The sequence below is a fragment of the Pungitius pungitius genome, chromosome 2 (genome assembly GCF_949316345.1).
Source record: "Pungitius pungitius chromosome 2, fPunPun2.1, whole genome shotgun sequence".
Classification (NCBI taxonomy): domain Eukaryota; kingdom Metazoa; phylum Chordata; class Actinopteri; order Perciformes; family Gasterosteidae; genus Pungitius; species Pungitius pungitius.
In genome coordinates, this window is record NC_084901.1 from 21,952,122 (window position 1) to 21,979,758 (window position 27,637).

Consider the following 27,637-nt stretch of genomic DNA (forward strand, 5'->3'; position numbering starts at 1 on the left):
TCTGTTTAGTCAAAGAGTCACATGGATTCAAACATGCACCCAAGACCTTTTATTTAGAGTTTTGCATGCTGTACAAAATTATGATTAAAAACTAGCATTTGGCCGCAAAAAGATTTATACATTGTTTTCATTGTGATAAAGTTAGAAGTGTTTCAACGTTTATGAGCAGAACAACCAACTATGAAGCTAAAGTCACAGTAACATTAGTGTAGTTCAGTTGAAAAGTCAGCGTGGTGGTTTGGATACACTTGTTGTCACTCGGCCTTTGTTTGTTTGTTACTTATGAATTATTATGGTTTTGTTGTGAACGTTACGATCATCTACGTGACCCAAAAGACGTCCTTTAAAATACAGAACAGACAGTGCTGATGATATATAATATTGTCTAAATCAAATAAAACATTCGCTCAGTCAGCATGCAGAGAAATCATGACAAACTCATAATAAGTAGCTGCAGTCCACTGGTCTAGGTGGGATTCTATCAACACAAATATAGCTTCAGATTGTTCACAAAAATCTACAGCAATGCGAAATATCAATATGATATATTTTTTGTTATTCACAATTTTGTAAACTTTTATTTAATGCGTAACATGACTTCTAAGACAAGCAGATGACTTTGGTGTTGTGTAGCTACAGACTCACTGAAATAGAAAATGTCAAAACATATTCACCAAGAAGTTGGATATCCTTCCTTTACTTCTAACTCACGTTCACAGTGGTCTCCTTCCCGAAAGAGTAAGAATCTCTTTAGACCAGCCACGAAGGAAAGACACAGGAACAGGGTTACATTTATGTATCAAAGGAACTTTAATTTAAGTAGCTAGAAAGTGAAATATAAACCCCAAAATATGCTGTACTGTGTGTGATGGTACTGATAAGAAAGTCTCTGTGTGGATGTAAACTAACCTGCAGGCCTATTTGCTAAGAATGTAACTTTTACCATTGCAGACATACACAGAATGTTTCAAAAAACGTAGTATAACAAAGCAGTACAACAAAAGCTCAGCCAAGTCTATGAAAATTCTTGATGGGTGGAGAATGTGGAGAATGTGGCGAATGTGGCGAATGTGCAGTGCATTCCAGTTTCTGAACTAGTCCGCCCCAGTGGGTGGGCATGTCCACTAATGATAGAAACAATGGCTCATGGGAAAGGCGCTCCGTTTCGTTCTGAAAAATATGGAACGCCGAGTTAAGGGAGAGAAAAAAAGAAGAAAAAAAAGCATGATTCTCGAAGGATGTGTCCTTGATCCGTTGTTTTGTTTGTCCACTCTTCTTCGCCAATCTTTCATTTGTTTCCCATGCTGTCATGAGACAAAGCGCTCAAGGCAGTTTCACCACCACCACGCAGGCGCCTGCCCTGCCAATGTTGAGAGGGACCTCCTGCAGGATGACAGCGGGGTTAGCATGAGGCCTCTGATCTGAGACTCTCTTCAAAAAGAACCCCATTTTGCTTCATGCAGATAAGAGCGTTACAGTTGCAAAACTGAAGAAAAAAAGATTGCAAGCTATAAAATATGTATTGGATTCAGCCGAATTCTCCTCCCAAAGCGAGTTAACTGGAACCCTGCTGCTACATGCAACTGGTTCTCGCTAAAACAAGCTAAAAATCCATTTAGAAGATTAAACATTTTTAATGTCAACAGTTCCTTTTTTATGTGGTGATCATTTATGGGTTGATGTGATTACCTCGGTCCACTCGTTGTTCTGCGCATCGTAGGACTCGACGGTGTTGAGATAAGACTGGCCATCGTATCCGCCCACAGCATAAAGCCTGTCACCCAGCAGGCAAACCCCCACTGCGTCCCGGGGGACGCTGAGGGAGGACACAGTGGTCCATGTGTCCGTCTTAGGGTCGTACCTGTAAAACAATATCTTCCACTGTTTATTGGATGACGGGTTTTATGGTTGAAAAAAAGAAGACAAAGAGAAAATAAAATGCGCGAGCCAATCAACGTGTCTCTCAAGAGGACGGCCGTGTCCCATCCCCAATTAGTGAGAAGCCCTGTTTGCCGTCTTTAATCACAGATGTCTGCACGGTTTACTTTATTCGCCACCCACAGAGAGCCAGATTGACACTAGAAGTAAAAATGGTTTCTTGGACAGCAGCTGGCAGCTCCTGGGTCCACCGAGAGCTGGACTCAGGAGTGACTGATGATGTGGTTGAATTCTTTTCTCTTTTTTTTCACCATGTTGACCTCTAAGATGAGGACAAAGAAGACAAACTTTAGGATTTTCGCTCCGTGATTTCAGGTTTTTAAATGAACATTTTGTCCTGTTCTGCTGGATTTACTGGTTCAGTTCAATGCTGCTTCACGTAGTTTATTTTATCAATTTTAAGCAAATACATTTGTTTGCAAAAACCATATACGCTCTCATTGTGGAGACCTTATAGATATTATTCCTTTTTAGTAAAAAAAAGAGTAAACTCACTGTTTTAAAGATCAAATTGTTGCTCTTTCATTGACTAACGAGAAAGAATAATTATTACAATTTGAGAGCATTTTGAGGAGTAATTGGATAATAAAATGTCAAATGGGGGAAAACATACAAACCAAGAAGATATTTTGTGCAGTGAATTATCACTGAGATGCTCTACTGTGATGTACATCAGATCCAGATTCAGAACATTATGGCCACTAGATGGTGCCAGATAGTGAGAAATTAAAAAGCTTTAGATCTCTTCAACCGAGCATTGTGTTGTAATACAGACAAGTCTCAAAATGCAGGAACAGGGTGTGGATCGTTTCTCTTTTTCCCAACCCATAACTGAATTCAACTGCAATCCAGAGCCGCTTATGGATGTTTGTTTGTGCTTGTGTGTGTGTGTGTGTGTGTGTTATCCAGAGCAAACACCTTTCAACACAATCGGAGAGCCTGGAGCAGTGGTTGGACGCTGGGGCGTCGTGGCCCCCGACAGCATACAGGAAGTTGTTGTACGTCGCCACACCGACCCCCCCTCGCCTCTTGGCCATGGGGGTACACATGCTCCACTTGTTGGTGTGCGGATCGAAGCACTCCATTGACCGCAGGCAGGAGCTGCCGTCGCGCCCCCCTACTGCGAACAGCCTGAGCAATGAAACCAAAAAAACCAAAATATCACGTGACGTCCGAAATGCACGTACAGAGCGAGTGGACCTGTGGGGAGACGCTCACATCAGTCAGGATTGTTGTAGAATATAACGATGGAAAGGTGATATTGTGATGGATTTTGAAGATACATCAGTGAGCGGGGGGGGGGTAGCATTTTTTTTTTCAAAGGCCCTTACCTTGTGAGGGTTCTCCAGCAGAGAAATCACACGTTTTAAGTGCTTGTAGCTCACAGGCCCGACAGAAAGTAGAGACGGGGGAAACACTTTCCTTGTTGTCTATATTTGACCCAGATGCAGAAATAACTCTGCGTTGACTTTAACTTTGAGAGCTTGTTCCTACTTCAGCACACAAACCTCATAGGCATTTAATGCATACAAATATACAAAGTGTCTTGCTTTTAAAGAGGCTAGATTCCCCTGAACAAATGAACACACTGACCAGAACAGCATTTTCTGACTATTGCAGGCGTTTATCTCACACTATGAGACTATAAAGGATGATTCTGCATTCCAGAAGCATAATGTTGTCAAACTATCACTACACTGATGCTTCACCGTGAGTTACATAACCATACCTGTGTTATTGTACCTTCTATTCCAAGTACATAACATTACATACATGTTTACTATCCACAGAATTGTTTTCTTATATTTCAATTTTTTTTTTTTTCAATCAGCAAATCAACTTTCAGAAAAGACCTTATCACTACTGCAGTGCACTTGCATGAAAACCACAGATGGCTTATCTTAATTAAAGCAAACGTGGTTTGTGCTTAAATTTCAAGTCAAACAAGGTGATGTTATAAAAGGCTGGCTGAAACATGAATAACAACGCGTATAGCTGATGTACTGTCATTCCAACCCTACATTGGAGGAGCAAACTTGCTGTAATCACTGTCTGTAGTCATCTACCTCCTCACTTTGTTGCCAGGGACCTCTACCTCAGGCTCAGGGATATTTTAAAGGAGCAAAAGGACAACAGTGGCATTAAGTGTGTAGCTTGATACAGCAACTTACTTTCCGTTGAGCGCTGTGACCCCCATGGTGCTCCGTGGTGTCGACATACTCGCCACATAGTTCCACTGTCTGGCCTGCGGGTCCCAGCGCTCCACTGTGTTGAGGTAGCTCCAACCGTCGTGGCCTCCCACAGCGTACATTGGGCCCTCCAGCACAGCGATACCTACACAAATGGAAATGCACATTTCAGGGATATAAAGAAGAAGAACTTTGGTTTAGAAACATCTTAAAATAAGAATTGCGTTTACATTAGCTTTACAACGTGTAAACTGCGTGTAAACATGTGGGAGCACGTACGCTTCACATGAGTCACCGCCCTGTTCCTGCACCAGCCCAGAACAGGCACAGCAGACACCACGGCCGTAGGAGGGCCTCTCGGGGTTAACTCAAGGCAGTTTTCCGATGTTTGGAAAGGGAAGAGGTGAGCAGGGGTGTGGGCTCCCAGCTCCCTGAATGTGCTTCAAGATAATGTGCTTCATACTTTTGTATTTATATCTATATTTGTTTAAGTTTATTATTGACGTTTGTGAAATAAAGCCTTGTTTTATTTGACAGTTCACCGAGAGAGCTGACGCAGATGTATGTTTTTCATTTTAAGGCTGGACAGGCTGATTCATGCAACTAACCAAAGCTGTTCAGAAAACAGGAAGACTATAAAACGGCATTGTTATCCCTTATTCCTAAGTCACAGAGGAAAGCGGTTTTCCCCTGCAAATATCCAGAGGATGTTTTAACACAATGGGTTTTTGTATTACCACCCTTATTTCCTGTGGTGAAAGTTCAATTATTTGGAAAGAACACGAGGGCAGGACTGCATTCAGAGAACCTGGGAAACATAAACACTGTCCAATAGAAACTATTGAGCCTTTTCTTTTTATTAACAACTAGCGCTGGGTAGGGGAGGGTGAGGAATAGGAGGGCCGAGCGCCACCTGACGAGCGCCACCTGACAAGCTTTGATAGAGAAATGGGAACATATCAAAGGTCTACCTCAAAGAAATGTATGAGTATTTTTTTTACCAGCTGTTCCCCTCCTGAGGACGCATCAAGCAGCTTTTGGTGTTTCATAAAACCGAACTAGAACCTCAAACCTTGAAATAAGAGTTGAGTGCATGGATATCCAGTAAATAATACTGTGCTACAAGTACAAATATTATTTTAAAAAGTCATTTATCATGAGATAATAGTTTCTGATCTATTAATGTGTGCACCGCTTTAATGTTATAGTTGGTAAAACCAGAGCTAATTTCAACTTTTTTTTAGAGGTAATAATAATTAAGCTATATATTACTTAATAATTTTCATAGTTTAGTTTTTCCCTCTAAGTTGTTGTGAAAATATGGAAATACTCAAGTAAAATACAAGCATCTATTGTCCAGTACTTGAGTAGCCTAATTCTGCTGAGTTCAATTTCGGTATTGCTAGAAAAAAAAATGAATACATAATGTTATTACATGTCTCACAGAAAACTCACAAAATCCTTTCTTTGTTTCTTTCTAGTCAAAAAAGTGGAGCTACATTTGGCCCCCGAGAGCCACTCACCGAGGCCATGCCTGTGTGTGGACATGGGGGGCATCGTAGACCACGCGTTGTGGATCGGGTTGTAGCACTCCACCATGTTGGATGTCTTGAGTCCGTCCCTCCCTCCGACCACATAAAGCTTGTTGTCTATCACGGCGACACCGAACTGCAGCCTGCGTCCGTTCATGACGCCGACCTGGTCCCAAGTGTTGGTCCGCAGGTCGTACTTCTCGATCGTGGTGGAGCCTGAGAGCCCAGACAAGAAAATGTTAAATTGTAAATGAACTTGTCTTGCTGGTGACCGCTGCAGTGATGCTTGGGCATGAGAGCATACCTTTGGTGGCATCCATCCCCCCCACAGCATAAAGTGCGCCCACGGTGGACTTTCTTGGTTTGGTTCTTGGGCTCTGGAACATGGGACGTCTCTCGGGCAGAAGATGGTACTTCATGGCCTCCATCAGCAACTTTTGGCATTCCAGATCATCGGAGAACATCTTGTTGTTTTCCAGATCGGCGAGGAGCTGCATTTCAAGGCATCACTTTAATGGATTTTATTGTAATAAATCCTTTAATCAAGAGATAATGTGTACAAAAAAAAAACTCAATAGAATTTGTATATAGACTTCCCCTTTATTTACATATAAGAAAATGTATGTTGATCTATTGCCAGGTGTCATGTAGAATTACAGTGAGAACGGCTTGTTGGGACACAACACCGTGTATATAAATAGATCTGGTACAAGCAAGTCTTAAATAATGGGGTTGATCTTAAGTGCAGGAAATCAGTCAGAATTTGAATCTGTATGGAATCACTTAAATACCACTTAAACCTCATACAGCTACTTTAAATTGAGCCTCACTCTACGGACCAAAGTAGTAACTTTTAAAAATGTTTAAATGTAATTTTTCATCACACATTTAATTTTCCTTAATTAAGTATTAAACTAATGATCTTAGTACACCTGCAATTAATTTATGGGACGCTAGTCTGCTCATCTCTTCAGTTTTTACTAAATAAAGTACAGTTTTTGATAGATGTTTTTTTAGGGACTCATTTCCCTTTTCTGTTGTTTATCTAATTGCCAGCCAACAAAATCTCCCTATCCAAAACATAACTAAAATAGTTTCTGATTAAATTTTGTAGTATATCATGTTTATTCATTCACTTCATTGTTTACAGACAAAACCTTTGTGCATTTATTCTTTTCCTCCATCTGTTCACCCAAAGGCAATATTTTCATACTTTAGATCTGCCAAAAAGTCCCCTTAGGATTTGATGTTTTGTAAATTAGGTTTACATCACACAGTTGTAAAGGAGAATGCTTACTCTCAGCAATACAACATTCATAAACCATGAGTTGCAGTGGAGTGTTTAAAACAATAATAATTGAAAGATAATAGTCTGACAATGTGTATAAAATCATGTGTAGTTCTCATGCTGTCAATTTGATGTATCACTCCGAGGGCAGATTTCTTCTCTTTAGAAAAACAAATGGATGATTGACAATGCAGTAGTTCATTTCCTTTCAATGGTCAACTGGAATTTCCTTCAGTAAATGTGTGGTACTTAAAGCTGTCAATTTAACGATTAAATCATCTTTCAAGCGAAAATGCTGAATAATGCACACACAGAATAACCGAATATGATTGGAGATTATTATAAAGATTATTACTAAGATAGAACAATATATTTTAATGTTATACGTTGCACTCTAAAAAGATATTTTCATTTCATTTCTTTTTGACATTTCCTGTTCTAGACAAAAAGTACAGATCCTGATCATCCCCTTTTCTGACCTTCTCTACCCGTTCACCCGCTTTCTCACCTGCGGCGGAAGAAGAGGCAGGCGGATGAAGACGAGTAGCACCCCAAGGTCCTTTTGTCGATGCTCGACGTCATACCTCACCCACATCATCAAAGCCTGGAAGATGGTCTCCTCATCGGGGACGTTGATTTCATCGCTGGAGAGCAGCTTAACGATCTCAGCCGTGGGGAGCAGCAGGAACTCCTGGTTCTGAATGACCTCCAGGAAGTGTTCCTGGAACACAGAGGAGACAGGTAGGAGGAGATAATCATCAGCCATTAGCCAAGGACTATGCTTCGTCTAGTGTTGTGTGTGTGTGTGTGTGTGGCTTTATTTCTATAATTCTGAGGATGACAGAAGGACAGAGAGGTGAAAAATGAGTGCAAATAGATATACAACGGCAATTTATAGGTCTCTATTGGCAATTTATTATAACTGGCAGTGAAACGCTAACTCACACATTGAATGAACAGATGAAACTGTTTTCTGTTTCACTTAACATCATTGCAGCAGCAGACCTCAGGCTTCCATCTGCCAGAAACCAAGCCTCTTCATGAGACTGTGCAACATTTTTGCTGCTGCATAAAACCATCAAACCAATATAAGATGCTGATTAATGAGATAAAGAAAAGCGCTGCAAACCCACATTACCATCACACCCACAACAGTGTCCGGCGCTAAGTTCTTGTGCAAGCTGTTCTCTATTGCCTTTCTTAAGATTGATCTTCCATTTACTGGCCACAAGCCCGGGCAATATAACAGCGCTGCATGGCCACCTCTTCAAGGACATTGTCCCTGAGCATTTCCATTAGAGATGATGCTACATAAAACTCCCTCCTGCCCCTACAGTATATTCATCATAAAATCACATTAAAGAAACACGTAGAAATCCTTGGCTATAATAACTGGTTTCTTTATAAAAAATGCAGCTCAGAATTCATTATTTGGCTACTTTATTAATCGTTGAGCCTACATGCTCAACAATTAAGAAAAAAAAGCAGGCTATTGATCATCAACCTGCAACAAATCACAAAGACTTTCCAATCTATTACGAGAGCAGGTTTTCAGGGCTCAACACGGAGAGCCTAAATGAAATGAGGGACATCTATTGATCTGTTGGTGTAGTACTGAGGGAGAAATGTCTTCCTTCTTTTGTGTTGCTTTAGACCATTTATCTCGATTACCAGTCCCGAAGAACAAAATTGAAAGCTTCATAAACATTAAAAATGATATGTTTTTAGATACCGGGAAACTCATTTGTGGGTAAACTGCTTGGAAAAGAAAATCAGTGGGAGAGGACACCAATTGATTCAACTACTGCAAGTGAGTAATTGCGTAATAACAGTGTTTTCTGAAAAGGAAGAACGCTGATGTTTAATGGGAGAGAGCTTGGGATAATCACTTTTTAAGAGCATGTGATTACCATGCAATTTGCAGAAAAATTACTGTATTTTGCAATTTTCCTAAAAAAAAAATGTTTACAATGAATTATTATTTTTTGTCAAGTTAATGCTTTCTGGCCAGCATTCATCCACAATTCAGTGTAAGCCTCTATGGATCTTTGTTGCATTATGTAGCAGCCCTTCACAGCTGCATGCTCCTCTCTTGGTTTCTCAAAACTTTAAACTTGAACAAAAAATGGGGCGACTCTTTGAAAAAGGAAAAGGATGTTCGGCCAGATCTCAAACAGGAAAACCATGCTTATCAAAACACAACTTGCTCCGCTCACAGACCAGAGGACGCAGCCGAGGAAGCCCACAGCTCTCGCTGCTCATTACTATAGTGATTGAACAGGAAGTTGAACCTCTTGTGCAGTTTGATGATTAGATTAACCTCCGGGGCCTGGGGCCTATACACACACAGGCTGAGCAGATGTCCTCTAGGAGATAACGCCTGCCTCGTGCTATCACGTCTGCGTGGCCAAACAAGATGTTATCCGCAGCAGTCGAAAGTTTGGACCCACCTTCCCGTCCACTGGTATATGTGCATGAATCAAATACATATTTTCCTGACAGAAATACATAGAAGCCTGGTTTTGCATAAATCAGATGTGGTATCTCAGGCAGAAAACTAAATCTACATAAAGTGAGAGCATGAAACTATTCAATTTCTATTCAAATGTGGGCGTCACCCATTTCTCAGCTGAAATTAGATGATATAAAAAACCAAGACACTGATAGCTCACACCTTTACAGTTACTAACTAACCTAAAAAAAGAAGACAGGCATAAATATTTCAATGTGTTATACACAGTATATGTGCACGTGTATGTATATATATATATGCTCGTAATGTATATATGCATTTGCCTTACACAGGTTTTACTGAGATACAAATGTGATGAGCAAAGGCTTTGATTATGTGGAGCAGTGTGGGCTGCCTTTCAGCACATGCAGAGTTAATTAAATTACATTTTAAAATACTCTTGTTACTATTTCATTACCACGACTGCCCTTGTGTATATGTGTAATGGAGAAATACTTTGAGAGTGTGGGAGCTCTTCTTCCAAAGTGAATAATTCAGCCCTCCCCGGCCGTGTAAATGTGGTACAGTGCCAATCTCCCTCCTACCATGGTGTAGTTATGAGCCACGTTGAGCAGGTCCACACAGCCTTGGGCGTCTGCAAAGGAGCGTATTCCCAGGCAATTGGAGGGATGCAGCTGTTTCATCAGGAAGTTACAGCAAACCTCGATGACTTGTGAAAGCTGGAGGAGGCAAGCTGCCGCCAATAAACTCTCAATGGTCTCCTCTTTGAGCTCAAGGACGCCTGCAATGTCGGGGACAAGCAAAACCTACTTTAATACCGTGACTGAAGGGAACCATAATAGAAAATGCAGCGCTGGGAGAGGATCTGCAATTGAACAAATAATCATCATTTCATCATTTGAAACTTTTTGTTACAGTTTGAACACTATGGATGTGGGTATTCTCAACAATGCTTTTCAAAATGGATTTGTCTTGTAGAATAAAGCCCCGCTATGTTTGTAGTGTTGCTCTCTCAGTCAGTGATGAATTGCCTTATTGATCCATTTTAATCATGTTGGATATCAGAGGTCTCATAACTACTTACAAGAGCTAGTGAATGTCTTTACGAGCACTCACCAGTGTAAGCAAAATGAACCAGGGATCTAAGGGCCTCTGGATCGACTCCCTCCATCTTGATCTCCTCCTGCTTTGCCTCTCTCACGTCGCTGGTGAACATAGCTGCAAAGTAGTCCGACACGGCACTCAGGACTAGTCTGCCACAGAGGAAACACAGTGAATTAATGCTCTTGTGCCGCACATGGGTTTGCATGTCAATGGGAGATCTAGTGGCTGATCATTTTATTGATTGTGTGTCCTCCAAAAGAGCTCTGCTTCTCAAGGAAAGGGCCTGTTTTTTGCAGCGTATTGTATCACAGTTGCTCGCAGAATGCTTTTACGCCGTGCTACTGTTTCCACACATCCACTGATCCCCTATGATAAATCAAATTACTCAAGATACTCAATGTAGCTAATACCTTCACATGTCAGACTTTACAATTTTGTCAGATCATTTTCTAGCTCAGTAACACAATGAGGGATCATTTGGCTGAATTAAATTAAGTGACGCAGTCGAACGGTCAACAGTTTCAATCCTGTTGCGGTTTGTAATATTTCTATAAATAATTCGATAATTTATCACTTATTTAGTTCCACTCTCCATGCTTCACTTGGTTCTGCCCTACAATCAAATACAAAGCCACAATAAGACGGAGCTGACTTCTTCAACTAGGTCAGTCACTGACGCTTCTTTCTCTCTCTGCGGAGAATTCTGGTTTCTGTTTGGTGAATCTATCTGGATAAACTAACATAATATGCTGGCAGGCAGAAGAAAGCACACAAAGTCAGGGATTGTGGTGCAATGAACGTGATGCCTCTGTGCATTCAGGAGATTTCACTGCATGCCACTCAGACGAAGGGCTGAATGCCCAAATATTGACATATCCATGACTTGGATCACCGGGCTCGTCCACGTCGCAGATGTAATGTGGAAATGAGCAAGGGCAGAGGTGTAATTAGATCACAGCTATGTGCATTATTTATACACACACCAGTGAACATGGAGTTTGCAAAACAGAACAATCTGCCTTTGCATTTTGAAAGATGATCTGATTATTCCTAAAATGGACTGGGACTGACAAAATATATATATATATGTGGTGGCGGGCGTGGTTTTGGCTCGGCCGCAGAGGGAGAGAGAGGGGGAGCGGCTCGGGGAACAGTGCCAGGTGCAAACACTTGACAACCAGCTGGGGTGAATTAACGTGTGTCCTCTCGCCCCTATAATGACAGTGAGGCGGGCGAGCGAGGAGTGTGCCACCCCGAGCGAGCGAGCGAGCGGGATACCGGCGAATTGCAGCAGAGCACGAAATAAAAGCGTTTTGAAACCCGCCACCCTGAGGTCCTGTGCCTTGTCTGTAGCCCCCACGCACCCACACCGTACAGTGGCGCCCAACTCGGCGGAGGATGACAGACGAGGGGCAGCAGGGCATGCCGACCCAACCAGTGCTCGCGCTGGGGCAAATGATGGGAGAACTGGCGGCAATGCAGAGGGAACAAGCGGAGGCGAACCGGCAGTTTCTGGGGATGCTCCAGGCCCAGGTGGGGAGGCAGGCCCAGGCGCTGGAGCAATTGGTGGAGCGGTCGGGACCATCACCACCACCATCGGGACCATCAGCAATGGCAAGCCTGACCCTCCACCGCATGACGGCGGAGGACGACCCCCAGGCGTTCCTGGAAGCCTTCGAGGCAACGGCGGAGGCGTGCGGATGGCCGGGGGGGGAATGGGCCGTTAGGCTGCTCCCGCTGCTGACCGGGGAGGCGCAGACGGCCGCCATGGGGCTTCCCCCGGCGGCCCGGCGGGACTACCCAGCGGTGCGGAAGGCCGTGGTCGACCGGCTGGGACTGCTGCCCGAGGACCACAGGCGGCGATTCCGGAGCGCCAGGCTGGGACCGGAGGACCGACCCTTCGCCTACGGGCAGCGGCTCCGGGACGCGGCCGCCAGGTGGCTCCGGCCGAACGGGGAAGGAACGGCATCGGAGGTCGTGGAGAAGGTGGTGCTGGAACAGTTTGTGGAGGGGCTCCCGGCCCGCACGGCAGCGTGGGTCCGCTACCACCGCCCCCCGACGCTGGAGGCAGCCACCACCCTGGCCTGGGGTGCACCTGGCGGTGCACCCCAGCGGGCGGGGCGACCGGGAGGGCGCGCCGCCATCAATCCGAGGAGCAGCCACGCCACGGGGATGGAGCCAGCAGCCGACCGCGGGGCGGCCCATACCGGCCCCACGGCGGGCGCCGACGGCCCTACACCGGGACCCCCCGACCCCAGCAAGCCCCGGCACCCTTCCTGACCCGCCGGGAGGTTCTCAAACGTCAGGGCAGGAGTGCTGGAGGTGCGGGCAGCCCGGCCACCTGCGGAGGGAGTGCCCGCTGATGGAGGTGGGGCAGGTGATCCGGGTTGCCGGCGCTCCATCACCCTCCCCCGGCCCGGGAGCGACGTACCGCGTTCCGGTAAGAATCCAGGGGGGTACACGCCAGGCGATGGTGGATTCGGGCTGTTCGCAGTCCATGATACACCAGAGCCTGGTTCGGCCTGGGGCATTGGTAGAAGCGTCGCGGGTGAAAATTAGGTGTGTGCACGGGGATATTCACGAGTATCCTATAGTGTCCGTCGAACTTAGGTTCAGGGGGAGAAAATATAGGATAAAGGTTGCGGTTAGCTCCCACCTGACGCACCCCGTAATTTTGGGAACGGATTGGGAGGGATTTAACACGCTAATGGGGCAGGCTGCGGGGGTGCGTTCACGACCGACAGGGACATGCGGTATGTGTGCTGTGCTCAGCGGTGACGCGAGGTCGTCCGACGCCGCCGGGGGAGAGGGGGAACCGGCGGAGCCTCCGGAGGAAACTCCGGCGGTTCCCGAGTTCCGCTCCATGGAAGATTTTCCACTCGAGCAGTCTCGTGACGATACTCTACGCTCAGCCTACGACCAAGTGATAAGAATTGATGGTCATTTGGTGCGCCCTGACGCAGCACGGTCGTACCCACACTTCTCATTGATTAGGGACAGACTGTATAGAGTGAGTCGTGACACTCGAACGGGGCAGGAAAACACCCAGTTGCTGGTGCCGAAAAGCCGCCGGGAAATGATTTTCCAGGCGGCTCACTATAATCCGATGGCGGGTCACATGGGATACGGGAAAACACTAGACCGGATAATGGCCCGATTTTATTGGCCAGGCATCCGGGCGGACGCGCGCCGCTGGTGTGCGTCCTGCCCGGAGTGTCAATTGGTTAATTCACCAGCCATACCACATGCCCCGCTGCGGCCGCTACCGCTGGTGGAGGTCCCGTTCGAGCGCGTCGGCATGGATTTAATCGGGCCGTTTCACCGGAGCGCACGCGGATACCGCTTTGTGTTAGTCCTCATGGATTACGCAACCCGGTATCCGGAGGCAGTGCCATTGCGCAATATCTCTGCAAAGAGCGTCGCGCAGGCTCTGTTTCAGGTCATCTCCCGGGTTGGAATCCCGAAAGAGATTCTAACAGACCAGGGCACCTCGTTCATGTCGCGCACACTGGGAGAACTTTACGGGTTACTGGGCATTAAGTCTGTCCGCACGAGCGTGTACCACCCCCAGACCGACGGGTTGGTAGAGCGGATGAATAGGACGCTGAAGTCCATGATCCGTAAATTTATTAGCGACGATGAACGTAATTGGGACAAATGGCTTGATCCTCTGTTGTTTGCAGTCCGGGAGGTCCCCCAGGCCTCCACGGGATTTTCCCCCTTTGAGCTTCTGTTTGGCAGGTCACCAAGAGGGGTGCTGGACCTTATTAAAGAAAGCTGGGAGGAAGGTCCGACCCCCGGAAAAAACGAGATCCAGTACGTCCTGGACCTGCGAGCAAAGCTCCACACACTGGGTAGGATGTCACGGGAGAATCTGCTCCAGGCCCAGGAACGACAACAGCGGCTGTACAACAGAGGAGCCAAGCTGCGAGAGTTCACACCGGGAGAAAAGGTACTTGTATTACTTCCCTCTTCCAACTCAAAACTCCTGGCTAAGTGGCAAGGGCCCTTCGAGGTCACACGCCGGGTGGGGGATGTCGATTATGAGGTGGTCCGGTCTGACAGGGGCGGGGCTACACAAATATACCACCTCAACCTCCTGAAAGCCTGGAGGGAGGTGGAGTCTGTTTCTCTGATTTCCACAGTATCGGAAAGAGAGGACCTGGGGCCGGAGGTGCCAAAAGCGGCTAATCCCACCCCGCTCCCGTGTGAGGGTCATCTCTCTGAGGACCAGAGAGCAGACATTGCCCAGTTGCAGAAGCGGTTTGCTGATGTGTTCTCCCCCCGGCCAGGCCGCACCGACCTGATAGTGCACCAAATCGAGACACCCCCGGGGGTGACGGTAAGGTCACGACCCTACAGACTACCCGAACACAAAAGAAAAGTGGTTCGGGAGGAATTAGCGGCTATGTTGGAGATGGGGGTAATAGAAGAGTCCAACAGCGCATGGTGCAGCCCCATCGTTCTGGTGGCCAAGAAGGATGGGACTGTGCGGTTCTGCGTGGACTACCGCAAGGTAAACGACGTGTCACGATTCGATGCCTACCCAATGCCCCGGGTCGACGAACTCCTGGACCGGCTGGGCACTGCACGTTTTTTTACGACACTGGATTTAACTAAGGGCTACTGGCAGATTCCCCTGTCGCCAGAGTCCAGAGAGAAAACAGCGTTCTCCACTCCGTATGGTTTGTACCAATTTACCATGCTTCCCTTCGGCTTGTTTGGTGCCCCGGCCACGTTCCAGCGCCTCATGGACAGGGTGCTGCGCCCGCACGCCGCATATGCGGCCGCATACCTGGATGACGTGATTATCCACAGCACCACATGGGCGGAGCATGTGCGGCGGGTGGACGCGGTGCTGGGGTCGCTGAGGCGGGCCGGGCTCACCGCCAACCCGGGGAAGTGTGCAGTTGGACGGAGGGAGGTACGGTATCTGGGGTACCACTTGGGGGGTGGGCAAGTGCGTCCTCAGGTAGACAAGACAGCGGCAATTGCAGCCTGCCCGCGCCCCAAGACGAAAAAAGAGGTGAGGCGGTTTTTGGGGCTGGCGGGTTACTATAGGCGGTTCATCGCCGGCTTTGCGGACCTCACCAGCCCCTTGACCGACCTGACCCGCAAAGGTGCATCAGATCCGGTCCAGTGGTCGGAGCAGTGCCAGCGGGCGTTTGAGAAGGTAAAACAGACTCTCTGTGGGGAGCCGCTCCTCCACACACCTAACTTTTCTCTCCCTTTTGTCCTGCAGACCGACGCATCGGACAGGGGGCTGGGGGCCGTTTTGTCCCAGGAGGTGGAGGGGGTCGACCGCCCCGTGGTCTACATCAGCCGGAAACTATCGGAGAGGGAGGCCAGGTACAGCACGGTGGAGAAGGAGTGCCTGGCCATCCGGTGGGCGGTGGACTCCCTGCGCTACTACCTCCTGGGACGCCCATTCACCCTCTGTTCGGACCACGCCCCGCTCCAATGGCTCCACCGCATGAAGGATACTAACGCCCGGATCACTCGGTGGTATCTGGCCATGCAGCCTTTTAACTTCAATGTGGTCCATAGGCCGGGGACGCAGATGGTCGTGGCGGACTTCCTCTCTCGCCCTATGGAGGGAGGGGGGGGGGGAGTAAGCTAGGCCGGACGGCTCCCCGGCCTAAGTCGGGCGGTGGGGGTATGTGGTGGCGGGCGTGGTTTTGGCTCGGCCGCAGAGGGAGAGAGAGGGGGAGCGGCTCGGGGAACAGTGCCAGGTGCAAACACTTGACAACCAGCTGGGGTGAATTAACGTGTGTCCTCTCGCCCCTATAATGACAGTGAGGCGGGCGAGCGAGGAGTGTGCCACCCCGAGCGAGCGAGCGAGCGGGATACCGGCGAATTGCAGCAGAGCACGAAATAAAAGCGTTTTGAAACCCGCCACCCTGAGGTCCTGTGCCTTGTCTGTAGCCCCCACGCACCCACACCGTACAATATATATAAGAATACGAGCTGTGGTCAACAACCTCATGAAGTGCATGACATGAGCTTCTGTATTTCTGCAATAAAACCGATTAATGGGTAATGATAAAATCAAAGAAGGCACAAACCCAACCTGTGAGCGGGTATCTTATGATCCCCTGCAATCAAGAGGACATCACACAGCTGCTTGTGCTGCAGGTAGGTCTCCATCTTACGGAAAGTCTGTTCTGCATGATTTGTGGCCTGGAAAAACTCATCAGAGGAGTTGTTGTTCATTCTGGAGAAGGTGCTCAGAGCCAACCTGTGGAGGACAGAGGAGGTGTATAGACATGTATATGAGCCATTAGCTGTTAGGACATTGCATGAGCTATTCTTTAGATAACTATGATTTGGCATGATTTAGCTGTATTGACCTTTGCCCGTCATGAGTTTTGGACATAGATGTTTATAACACAGTGAATGTCACCAAAAACCTACACCTGATGGAGACTTCACAAAACTAAGGAAATGAACCCATTTGACAAACTGTTTACATTCTCTGTTTCATCTCCTATGCTTCATCTCAAGTATGAAAAGAAGAGTTTTGTTTTTTTGAAAAGCTGTCAACAGAAAGATAAAAAAACAAATGATTAAGAACACAAAACAGCTTATCCGGACACATGGCACTTCTCAATCCCCTTTTCCCAGCGGTGTATCTGCATCTTTCTTACCGCTCTAAGCTGAAATTAAAACCGTTATGGACTAAAGTCCGTACATAAGTCGATAAGTGATGTGGTCTAATGGGACAAGCATGCACCACAATCTATGCAACAGCTTTCCAGACAGAATTCCCCTCCTGTCTGTCTGTGTGTGTGTGCCCCTTGTGTCTCTGCCTGTGTGCATCTGCATATCTGTGTGCGCATGTGGGTTTTCCAAAGACAGGGACTTAACAAGTGAACAAGCCATTTCCTAGCAGCATTGTGACGAGGCCGAGTCCCTGTCCCCACGGGCAGCTAGATTACAAGCTGTTCCACGGGCACCCAAGTAATCCCTCAGACTCGAGGCAAATAAAGCAGCCCAGACATTTTGGTGTCCTTCGCCGAGAAAGTCCACTCAATGACATTTAGGGTTGTTTGTTATGCAACATAAACAGACCCAAGCCGCCTCTTAGAGACGGTTTACTGGCATCGCACGGCCCCGGGGGGCTGTATAAAGACTTTATAGAAAGTCTGTCTCAATTGAAACTTTCTGTCCCCACGCATTAGCAGCCATACGCTGGCATGGGAGCTGCATAAAGCTAAATATCTGTCAACAGGACAACGTATTGGCACAAACCAAGATTGATAACGCAGGAGGAGGAAGGGGTGGGGGCTGTTATCGATGCATTGATAAACACTCCATTTAAAAGTTTTTGGCAGGGTGTGTGACTTTCTGCTCTTTGATTACCAAAAGCATCAACATTTCCCCTTCTGGGAACCGCTTATATCACCATCCAGTCGATGCAGTATCCTATAGTCCAATCTTTATAGGGAGACTTTATGCTAAATGCGAGAGTAATTTATTGCCTTGTCACGATTATTCCCCACTGACTGGAGTCTTGGAGAAGAACACCACACAGGACTGAATAAGCAATAGGGCCTTAAAACTGAGATGCATTGCCTTTGTATTGGCTCCAAGGCATGCTGTAAGGATTTTTCATGCCTACCAATCTCTCCGACACTAATTGCTTTGGTATCACATTCTGGGGAGCAGTAAATTTCTCTGTGGGGTATATTTCGCTTTCAGCAGAGGGTTTGATTATCCGAGGTATGGCCCAATTTTATCGAGGCACTAAAGCCCCAGAACACCTTGCTCCAGAGAAGCTGCCGTAAGGACATTGCTGTACGCACCTTACTAAGCAACTCTAAGAGAGTCAAAGACTCTAACAGGCAATAGATTTATTCTGTGGTCTACAAACGATCTCAACTTCAACTTATTTGCGTTCCTAAAACAATGAGAAGGTACATAAGCCAATCTAGTGTGTTGTTTTTTCTGCTTTTCACACCTTCCAAAAGATTTTAGAACAGAATAATAATGCATTGAAAATAATTGGATCCAAGAAAAGATACTCCATATTGAAAAACTATAAAAAAGCTACTCAGGTAAGAAGAACCTGTGAGGTTAGAAGCCTGTTTTAATCCTGTGCTATTGAATGTAATATGCTTCTGAGAAAAATAATATGAAATATTAAAATATAGAAAAAACACAATAGTTTATAATAATACAGAGGAGTTATTTATAATGTTAAAATGTTATGTTTGATATTCCTCCAGTCTGCTGTAATCAGTCTGACTTCTCATCGTGATGAAACTGCCTTCCTTAATAAATGGTCGGATGATTCAAGATGTGCATCCGTCAGCCAAGATCAGCCCCTAGCTGTAAAGGTTATGAGTCAGACATGTTTCTCAGAACCTCAGTCTTATTCCAACTAGTGTCAACGCTATCCTTCCACAAATGGCAACGCTGTGCCTGCCTGGGATAAATGTGAAAAGTCTCTTTCAAAATGGATTATAACAGCCATTTACCCCAGAAGGCTGCTAAGTAGCTTGGATTGGGTTAAGAATCCAACAACTGCAGAGCAGAGTGTCTATATATTCCATGAGATCTTTATGCCTCTATGCTTTGACAGTCGGTATTGCTGTCATTCCGCTTTGTGTAGAGAGAAATACACACACTGACTGTAATAACTTGATCCCGGCAGTGAGGCTGGTATAATAACTCTGTGCAGAAATAGATTTTTCTCTCTGCTCTTCACTATCTCACTGAGGCTTCGCAGAAGACGTTCTTCTTCTGATACCATTGCTATATTTGACTTAATACTGATAATGATGGATGAAATGGAGCTGCAAACATGAACCATGTATTTTTCAATCTGATCTGAATGTGAGAAAGTCCCTTGTTCGAGAGTTTAGTGGAAAATCGCCACACACTGAAATAAAATTATTTCCTTTTAGCTTTAGCAAAACCATCGGCCGTGTACTGAAGAAGTGATGGTGTAAAAGTCATGTCAGCAGAATATCTTACAGCTAATGAACCTCTCAGGTGGCGTACCAATTGCTGTTACAAATATTAAGGAACTGCATCCAGAGTAGGAATCATGCAGACTGAAAATGGAAATCTGCTCGTTTAATAAAGAGAATCTCCATAACTGAAAAGGCAGGAACTGCCTTGAAAAGGGTAAAGATATGGCACATTTGTATGGCCTTGACACGGTAAATCTCAATTCCACTTTGCAATTTTAGGTCCTCTTACCCAGAGTATGAAATATGTATGTCAATTGGGTCTTAAAAATGGTGCAAAATTCTCAAATTAGTTAGGTCAATTTTTCTTGTCCACGCATTGAGAGCTTCATTACAGAGCGCCTCAGAAACTGCTGAATTAAGTCCTGGCCCCTTCTAATAATGTCCATGTGAAATTCATAGAAAGCTGTTTCAGGGATTAATTCCTATGAATTAGTTCCATTTGGGGAGAGGGGTGAGGATTACTAATGCGTATTTGAAAAGAAATCTAAATAACGCTGCTCTATCTCTGTTCACTGAGGACATTTTGAGATTGTAACAGATATACTGCATTTGGCAATTTACAGCCTGTTAAGGGCACCTTCGCTAGAGGTGTCACTACCAGACCAAGGTGCTATAAGCCTTGTGGTGTTAGGAGACATCCAACAAATATCTGAATTACTGCTGTTGACAGAATGAGCGCTGGCAGTATTTCTTCTCCAAGGCGGCGGAGAGAGAATTGAGATATCATTCAAAACTAACAGCCTGCTGACTCGAGCCTCCGTTAGTGTTCATGTCGGAGAGGTCAGGGTCTCCATTCCATTCGGGTTAACGTCTACCATTTATCCTCTGCCAATGATGGGGAGAGGTTATTTGGATGAGAGTCATGAGGACAAAACAAATAGATGGTGTACAGATCACTATGCAGCGTTAGGAGCATAGGTGAGAAACAACATGGAGTTGTCGGCTGCTTCTTTATCATCTCGAACAGAATGAGAACAACTATACCTGCATAGACCACAACATAAATGATTCCCTGGCTTTTTGAGCTATCTGCAGTTCTCCATGGCATCCAGGAGCATATTTACGTCACGTAGAATCTTATGTATATGCACGCCTTGTTTATTTCAATGAGGTGTAAGCACATGTTAGGATGAGCTGTCTTCATTGACTCTGTCTCTGTATCTTAGTGTAATAATAAATAATATAAAAGTGAGAAGTCAAACCTGATCAATGAAGGAATGAAAAAAATAATAGCTAAGGGCCATGTACCACAAAATGACTGACACTGATTTCACGACTACAGAGGGACGGCTAAAACTTTTGTATTTTTCCCGAGCCAACAGAACTCATATCTCCATTCAGCCTGAGGGATTGTGACAAATTGTGTGTCAAGGATTTATGATGGGAGACATAATAGGGCCAACCAGCTGGTGGAGTAAATGAATGTGCATATCTCAGTGACATCCGCACATCTGCATAGCCACCCAAGAACATGCCAAGCACGATGTGGGCTGCAGTCACTGGCCTAGTTCACTCTGCAACTTTGTACAGCTACTGTACGGATTTATTGCTCGTTCAAACATCCCAGCAACTAATCCTTCACAGATATTGAGTGACTACATTTCAATTATCAGTAACGTGATTGGAAAAGTGTCATCATGCCACACAAAAAAAGAATTTCTCTCACACTGAACTCATTTCTGTAGCCAATTCAAGCCACGGCAAATCCCCCCCCCCCCCCATCCCCCCCCAAAGAAGAAATCCACATATGAATCACCATGTAAAATAGGGGCTGCTATTTTAAGGCATTTCTTTTATTTGAAAGTGGTTGTTAATATTCTTGATGATATACATTTGTTTAGGCTGATTTAATTGTTTTGTAGTTTGTCAACAGCTGGGGTTCAATAAAAAACTCCATAACAATGTTTGTTCATCAAAGTCATAGATTCATATCACTACAGCTGGGCCAAGGATATCCTTTATGATCCACCGGAGCAGAACCCTTTAAAACGTCAGTATCTTTTGTCAAAATACAATGGGTAGTAGTTGACATGGGAAACATTAGCTTAAGGTCCCCATTGAGAGCCAGAGAGATACAGATTTAAACCCACGAGGTACATCTTTTATGCATGTACTTTTCACTTACAGGGACCCCGAAACATGAATATCTGCCAATTATATCAACACAAGGAGCAGAATGTTGAGCTGGTTCCAGAATTGGTTCTTAACCCAGAATAATTCATGCTCTGTCCCGGGGACTCTGCCGTCCACTATCCATTTATTCCATATTGACACATTTCTGGCTGCTGACAGAGACTGTGTATTTAGAATTACCTTAGTCTTATTATGGTGAGCTTTATAGAAAAAAAAGAACAGGTTCACTTCCATTGATCATTTCATCACCAGGTGCATGGGACAAAAGCACCTAGGAATGCTTAAGGACCCATCACCTTAGAATGTCACAGACGAGATTAAAGGGAAACCTGGTCTTTTCATCCTTGATGTGTGGGGCTTTTAGTGTTCTGCAAGACAGTACACACACACACACACATATCTCTACCTCGCTAACTTCCTGTTAGAAACATGTATGACCATGAGAGTTTGGTATCAGTGAATTAATGAAATAACATGAGATACTCAACAGCTAAGTTGTTGTTGTGGCCATTGAGGTAATTAATGTGATTACACTGCTTACACTTTGTATATCTCCAGTAAGTTTTAACTCTATGGACTGGATATAAATTAAATCTCTGGATGAATCAGGCAAAGTCGCACATTGCATTTAATCTGGCCAAAAGCACACACAAGCCAGAAGAGAAAGCCTTGGCCCTCGGTCCAATGAATTATTAAAAGGATTCTTTATTGGTTTGTCCTGCATTACATGCTGTAGAGGAGAGAGTTTCATCCCCAGGTGAGCCATGGTGGCAGCTGCTGAGGCACAGTAAACTGGAAAATGATAGCTGGGCAGAACATTTCATTGATCTGGAAATGCAGATGTTTCACTTATAAGACAGTAGGTACACAATTTTATATGGATCTATTTAGTCCCAGAAATGTTGAAAACACTCCTGAACACTCCTTACTTTTTGATCCTGAGGTGCTTCTTCAGCCATCAGATTTTCTCAAGAAACTAAACTTTCACTCTAAAATGTAATGGACCCATGTCCCAAAATAAAATCCCATAGTCTTGTTTCCTCTAACCGAGCATGCAAGGTGACTGCCGACAGTCATACCTCTCTCTGGCCTCCATCTCTGCAGGTTCCACCGTGCTGTTCTTTACATCTTCCTGACCAGTGATGGCGTCCTCTTTCCTTGGGGTGTTGGGTGACGGGCTGCTCTTTGAAGATTCCTGGTTGACCTGAAGACCCTGAATTGTGTTCTGCTGAAGGTGCCATGATTGTTGACCTGCTCTGACGTACACAGGTGTGGGCCCTGGCGTCGGCGCCAAGATGCCGTGGACCGGGCTGTTTGTTTTGCGTAGTCCGCCAACCCCTCTCTCCCTTGAGTGACTCTTCAGTCGGCCCTGGACAGCCGGCCCTCTGTGATCCAGGCCGTCCTGCTGGATGTAGCCTCCCACCCCGCCACCGCCGCCCCCTCCACCGCCGGCCGAACCTTGGGATGAATGGCTGAACCAGCGCCAGCGGAGCCTGAGGATCTGCTTCACATCAAAATCCTTCTTCCCCGACACAGACATCCTCCTCTGGGTTGGAGTCGAAGGCAATGGTACGTTGAGTCCACAAAAACATGGAGAGCAGAGAAGAGGAGCGCTTTGATTTCAGTCCTCCCTTACAGTGATGTTCCTCTACTCTACCGTTATTGTCTCACTATTATCATGTCCACCCCCTCCTCCTCCTGTTACTCTTCCGTTGTTCTTTCAGTGGAGGTGGAAAGCAGTCCTCCGCAGCTTTTGTTCCTGTGGCTGAGATTTCTACCCTCCCTCCAACTCTCTCTCTCTCTCTCTCACTGCTGCTTCTGTTTGCTGCTGCTGCTGCTGCTGCTGCTGCTGCGCCTCTGGAGCTAATGCACATGCATGATCCACACTCCCTCCCCTTCGTCATCCCTGTTTTCGTTTTCTCTCTCTCTCTCTCTCTCTCTCTCTCTGCTTGTCTCTCTTCGCGCGCGCACACACACACACACACACACCCACACACACACACACACACAAAGATATAGACGTATATAAAATAAAAGGAGAATATCTCCCAAGCTTTGCCCCGTCCCCTTTGCGGCTGTTCTGTGTGGCCCGGTGTGTGTGTTAGTGTGATGAACATGGCTCCAAGGGGAAGGGGGTATCACAGAGCAAGGATGATGAGGTCACACCTTATTAAAGTAAATTACTGCTGGCTGAAGGAGGGAAAGAAGAAGACTATATTTACTATCAGGACTATAACGGTAGTATGCGCGTGCAATCCATTGATGTATGGGGACACACATGCATGCTCATCCATAAACAGAAAAGCAGGGTCCATTAATAACAGTCTCATAAATAACCAACCTAGATCAACATAAACTCTTCAGGGCAAGTAAAATAAATCTCACACAAACCCACATCTGAAGAGTCTGCAATTCTCACATCAAACAGAATCCCATGGGGGACTGTCTCAGTGTACGTTGCCATGCAGAAAAAATATTCTCCTTCAGTCACTGTCTTGAAAGCCCCCTGCGATTACAAGTGAAAAAGTACATACTGATGAACCTCCAAGGTCAGTAAGCTGCCTCTTTCCCAGTCAGGGCTGCAGAAAACCGTCGTTTTCATTTAAAAATAGATCCCGCTTCTGCATGAGGTTAATACTGCACCATATAGGTAATTAAGACACCACACCATAGCTCAACCTTCAAAGACAAAGGGACAGTGGAAAACGGAGTGCATACGGAGCTACTGATCAATTCTGACAGCATCCGTGGCATATGAAAGGAGCATGACGGTATGCTGTAGGGTAGTGATTCTACACAACCGGGCCCCAACCCCGAGTGTGGATTATCATAAGATGTTATCTGAGTGCTGCTAATTCCCTGTTTAATGTGCAGAAGGATTCGAACTATGAAGGGAGACATTTTCTCTGTGCTCACTTTACAAATGCACTGATATGTCTACCAATTTTGATACTGGATATTGATAGCTGGATCCGTTATCAATGAGAATACTCAAATCTCGTATTAGATACAATCATTTTAATAGAAATCAGTTCAGTATCTTCTTAAACGTGTATTTATATATTAGCTGTTTTTGTTTTTTAGGTCGTTAAAAAAGAAGTGTTTAAATCGGCCTGATGCTTCATTTCAAGGGACACAATGAATGATCCCAGTCATCTCCACATACAGTTTATCAATTAAGCACTGGTATCTGATTGGTAATTGGTATCGGCAGCTTCAGTGTATCACGTCCCAGGGTGAGAGATTGTGTACAATGGGATGTCGCCAGTGCACACAGACTGATAATGGATATTAGAGTGAATGAAGGGACAACTTGTGTCTGACAGATTTTCATATTCACAGTGGTTTACATTATGACATTTTGAATTACAAACAATTCCAGCCACTCACTACTTTTTGCCAGCTTGCATTAGAAACCCTTTCCTATTCTCTCTATAGTCTACACTTTTTGATTTGGATGTTTTAAGTACTTCATTTATAACTAGTGGTCAAAGTAAGGTCTACATGCCCTTAAGGCAGGTGGTAATTACATTTGGAAATGGATTGCGAACCATGAAAGATTGTGAAGCACAACAAGCATTATCTTACTTTCCTAATGCAGTATAACATCTGTTCAGAATTTATGGATTTTTACGTTTGAATGAATCAATGTTAATACAATCTTGACACTGTTCTTGTAATTGCAAACTTTTATGACGATGAAATAGATGAAAAAGAAAAGTATCGAGGTCTTTCTGTGCATGTCTCCTGATTCTCACTTCCATGGGAAACCTCACACTCAAACTGCTGGATTTCAATACTATACAATATCTCATCCACCTCCACAAACCTCCCACAAACCTCCCACGGCAGGTTCTGAAGAGTGGCAAAATCTGCTATTCTGTCCACAAGTATCTGGCTAAACCATAACTGCACATGTGATTTGATGGGGACAGTCATTGATCTGGTCTGCAATGCTGACACTTTAGTCCTACCTCCAAAAATATGCCCACAAAAGTGCCATTATAAACGTAAACATGTCATAATAAACAATTAGTAATACATAACACTCTTTCTCTGCATGTAATACTCTTTTACAAAAGAATCCGGTTAGTAACTGGACCCTGCTTGGAATACAGACAACAACAAAAAAAATTTCATGACATAGAGTGAGCATCTACATATAATGTCTTCACTAAATGCATAACCCATGATTAAAAGCAGCAAGACCTTTAGATGAAAAGGAATGTATTGATCACACGTTTTTTTTAATGGTGGCGCACTAAGTGGTGCAGTAATCACTAAGTGCTGTAATGAACAGGTAATACATTATCTACATTATTTTAGAAATAAATATTGCTGTTACTAACCTCTGTCCTACAAAGATAAGTATATACAAGTCCTACTACAGCCATAGAAATGTAAATAATATGTTTTAACATTACACCACTACAAATATTTTGGCACATTTTTTAACCAATGAGAGGCATTATCACCGTGTGGGGCTTAAATGTATGAAAACGTTTTTTCTGTTTGTAATCGAAAAGAAAAATCTCCTTATTTCTCTCAAATGCATTTATTATAGTCCAAAAGGCACTTCATTCGCCTCTGTGGTTGAGCCATTTTAAATTAAACATGATCTGAAAGCAGTTTCTGAATGAAGCTTAGCAAAAGGGGTCAATATTTTGGACAAAATTCTATTATCAGGGAAAACACAGATATAAACAATTTCATCCAAATCTTTGTCATTTTAAGTGTACTATCTTTTGTACTTTAGTAAGGCACCACACTGTGTAACCTTATTTGTTCTTGTAGGAGTCAAGGACACCATCTGGTTCCACGCCACATGAAATGAGAGCTGTTGGACTAGTTTGGTAAAGCACATCATCATCCAACATCTGCCTTCCCAGTGAACATACCTAGATAGTGTCTCCTTGCACCCGCCTTGAAGCTTTAAGTTAAATGCATTATGTATATTAGTATAAACAATATGTATAACATTTCATTAATTAGCCTAGATTCATTTGACGGTAAATAAATAAACAAAGCTTCAAACCAGGAAAAAAAAAACATTCTTTCTACAGACGAAATGTAAGGAGAATGTAAGGAGATATTAAATGCTGCATATACAGTGTGTACATGTCTGTGTGTGTGTGTGTGTGTGTGTGTGTGTGTGTGTGTGTGTGTGTCTGTCTCTGTTTTACATTGCATTTAAAAGATTATATGGGTTTGGGATAACACCCACCACCCCCTGCTACGACTGCAAGATCTTTGCATTAATCAAACATGTCACACCCCATGCAATGTTGGGTAGTGATATTTCAAATGTAGTCGACCATTGTCTCTATTCATTGTACTAACAAGGGGTTAAATTTCAGCAAAAAATCAACATGCACAACACAAGCAGGGTATACTTAAACACACAAAGGATTTTACATTTTCAAGCAAACACATATTGCTTACAAATGTAAAAATATCTCAAGTATTTGCTGTAACATCCCAGAGCTCATATGCCAAAACAAATCTACAGAAGAGAGATGCAGTCTTACGCTCACTATGGAGGTCAGCGGGAAGTTGATAAGAGAAATATATGTTTAATCTCCTGAACCTATAGCATAGATTATAAACATGGACACACCATAACCCAAATAGATAATAGAGTATACAATACAATGAACTGACCAGATTTACAGCTCAACCTAAACATGAATTTCATTTTAAACGAGTAAGAGGTAAGCGTTTTCTTACCTGAAAAAGTGGTTCTAATTGTTAAGCCACCAACATATTTGGCAATTGTCTTCTCAAAAAGGTGATTAAACCGCATGTAATCCAATAATTTACACAGAGGAACTCTACTGGACCGTCTAAACTTCTCCTGTGTAACTTGTTTTGCCTCTCCAGAAAGGAAGGGTGCACTTTCCTCTTTTGAAGGAAACTCCAGATAGGTTCCTTCCTCTTCACTACAACAATAACCGCATTCAAGCAACTAGGGGCACTGGATTCACATCCTGTGTTTGAGGTAA

General features: G+C 44.7%; 1 protein-coding gene across 2 annotated transcripts; it reads right to left on the reverse strand.

The window, feature by feature from the left end:
- On the reverse strand, window positions 1-27,522 carry klhl4 (kelch-like family member 4). Of its 2 annotated transcripts, none has more exons than XM_037461781.2 (11): window positions 27,363-27,522; window positions 16,595-16,762; window positions 10,537-10,673; window positions 10,005-10,201; window positions 7,456-7,668; window positions 5,964-6,150; window positions 5,651-5,875; window positions 4,110-4,272; window positions 2,857-3,069; window positions 1,690-1,861; window positions 1-1,383 (listed from the first exon to the last, which is right to left on the reverse strand). In XM_037461781.2, the coding sequence occupies exons 2-11, from the start codon at window positions 16,735-16,737 to the stop codon at window positions 1,324-1,326; spliced, it is 1,710 nt and encodes a 569-aa protein (XP_037317678.2). In that variant the 5' UTR covers window positions 16,738-16,762; window positions 27,363-27,522; the 3' UTR covers window positions 1-1,323. The 2 variants fall into 2 exon arrangements, with proteins under 2 accessions (XP_037317678.2, XP_037317677.2); XM_037461780.2 differs by lacking the exon at window positions 27,363-27,522 and adding an exon at window positions 22,715-23,998.
- Between the last annotated feature and the right edge of the window lie 115 nt (window positions 27,523-27,637).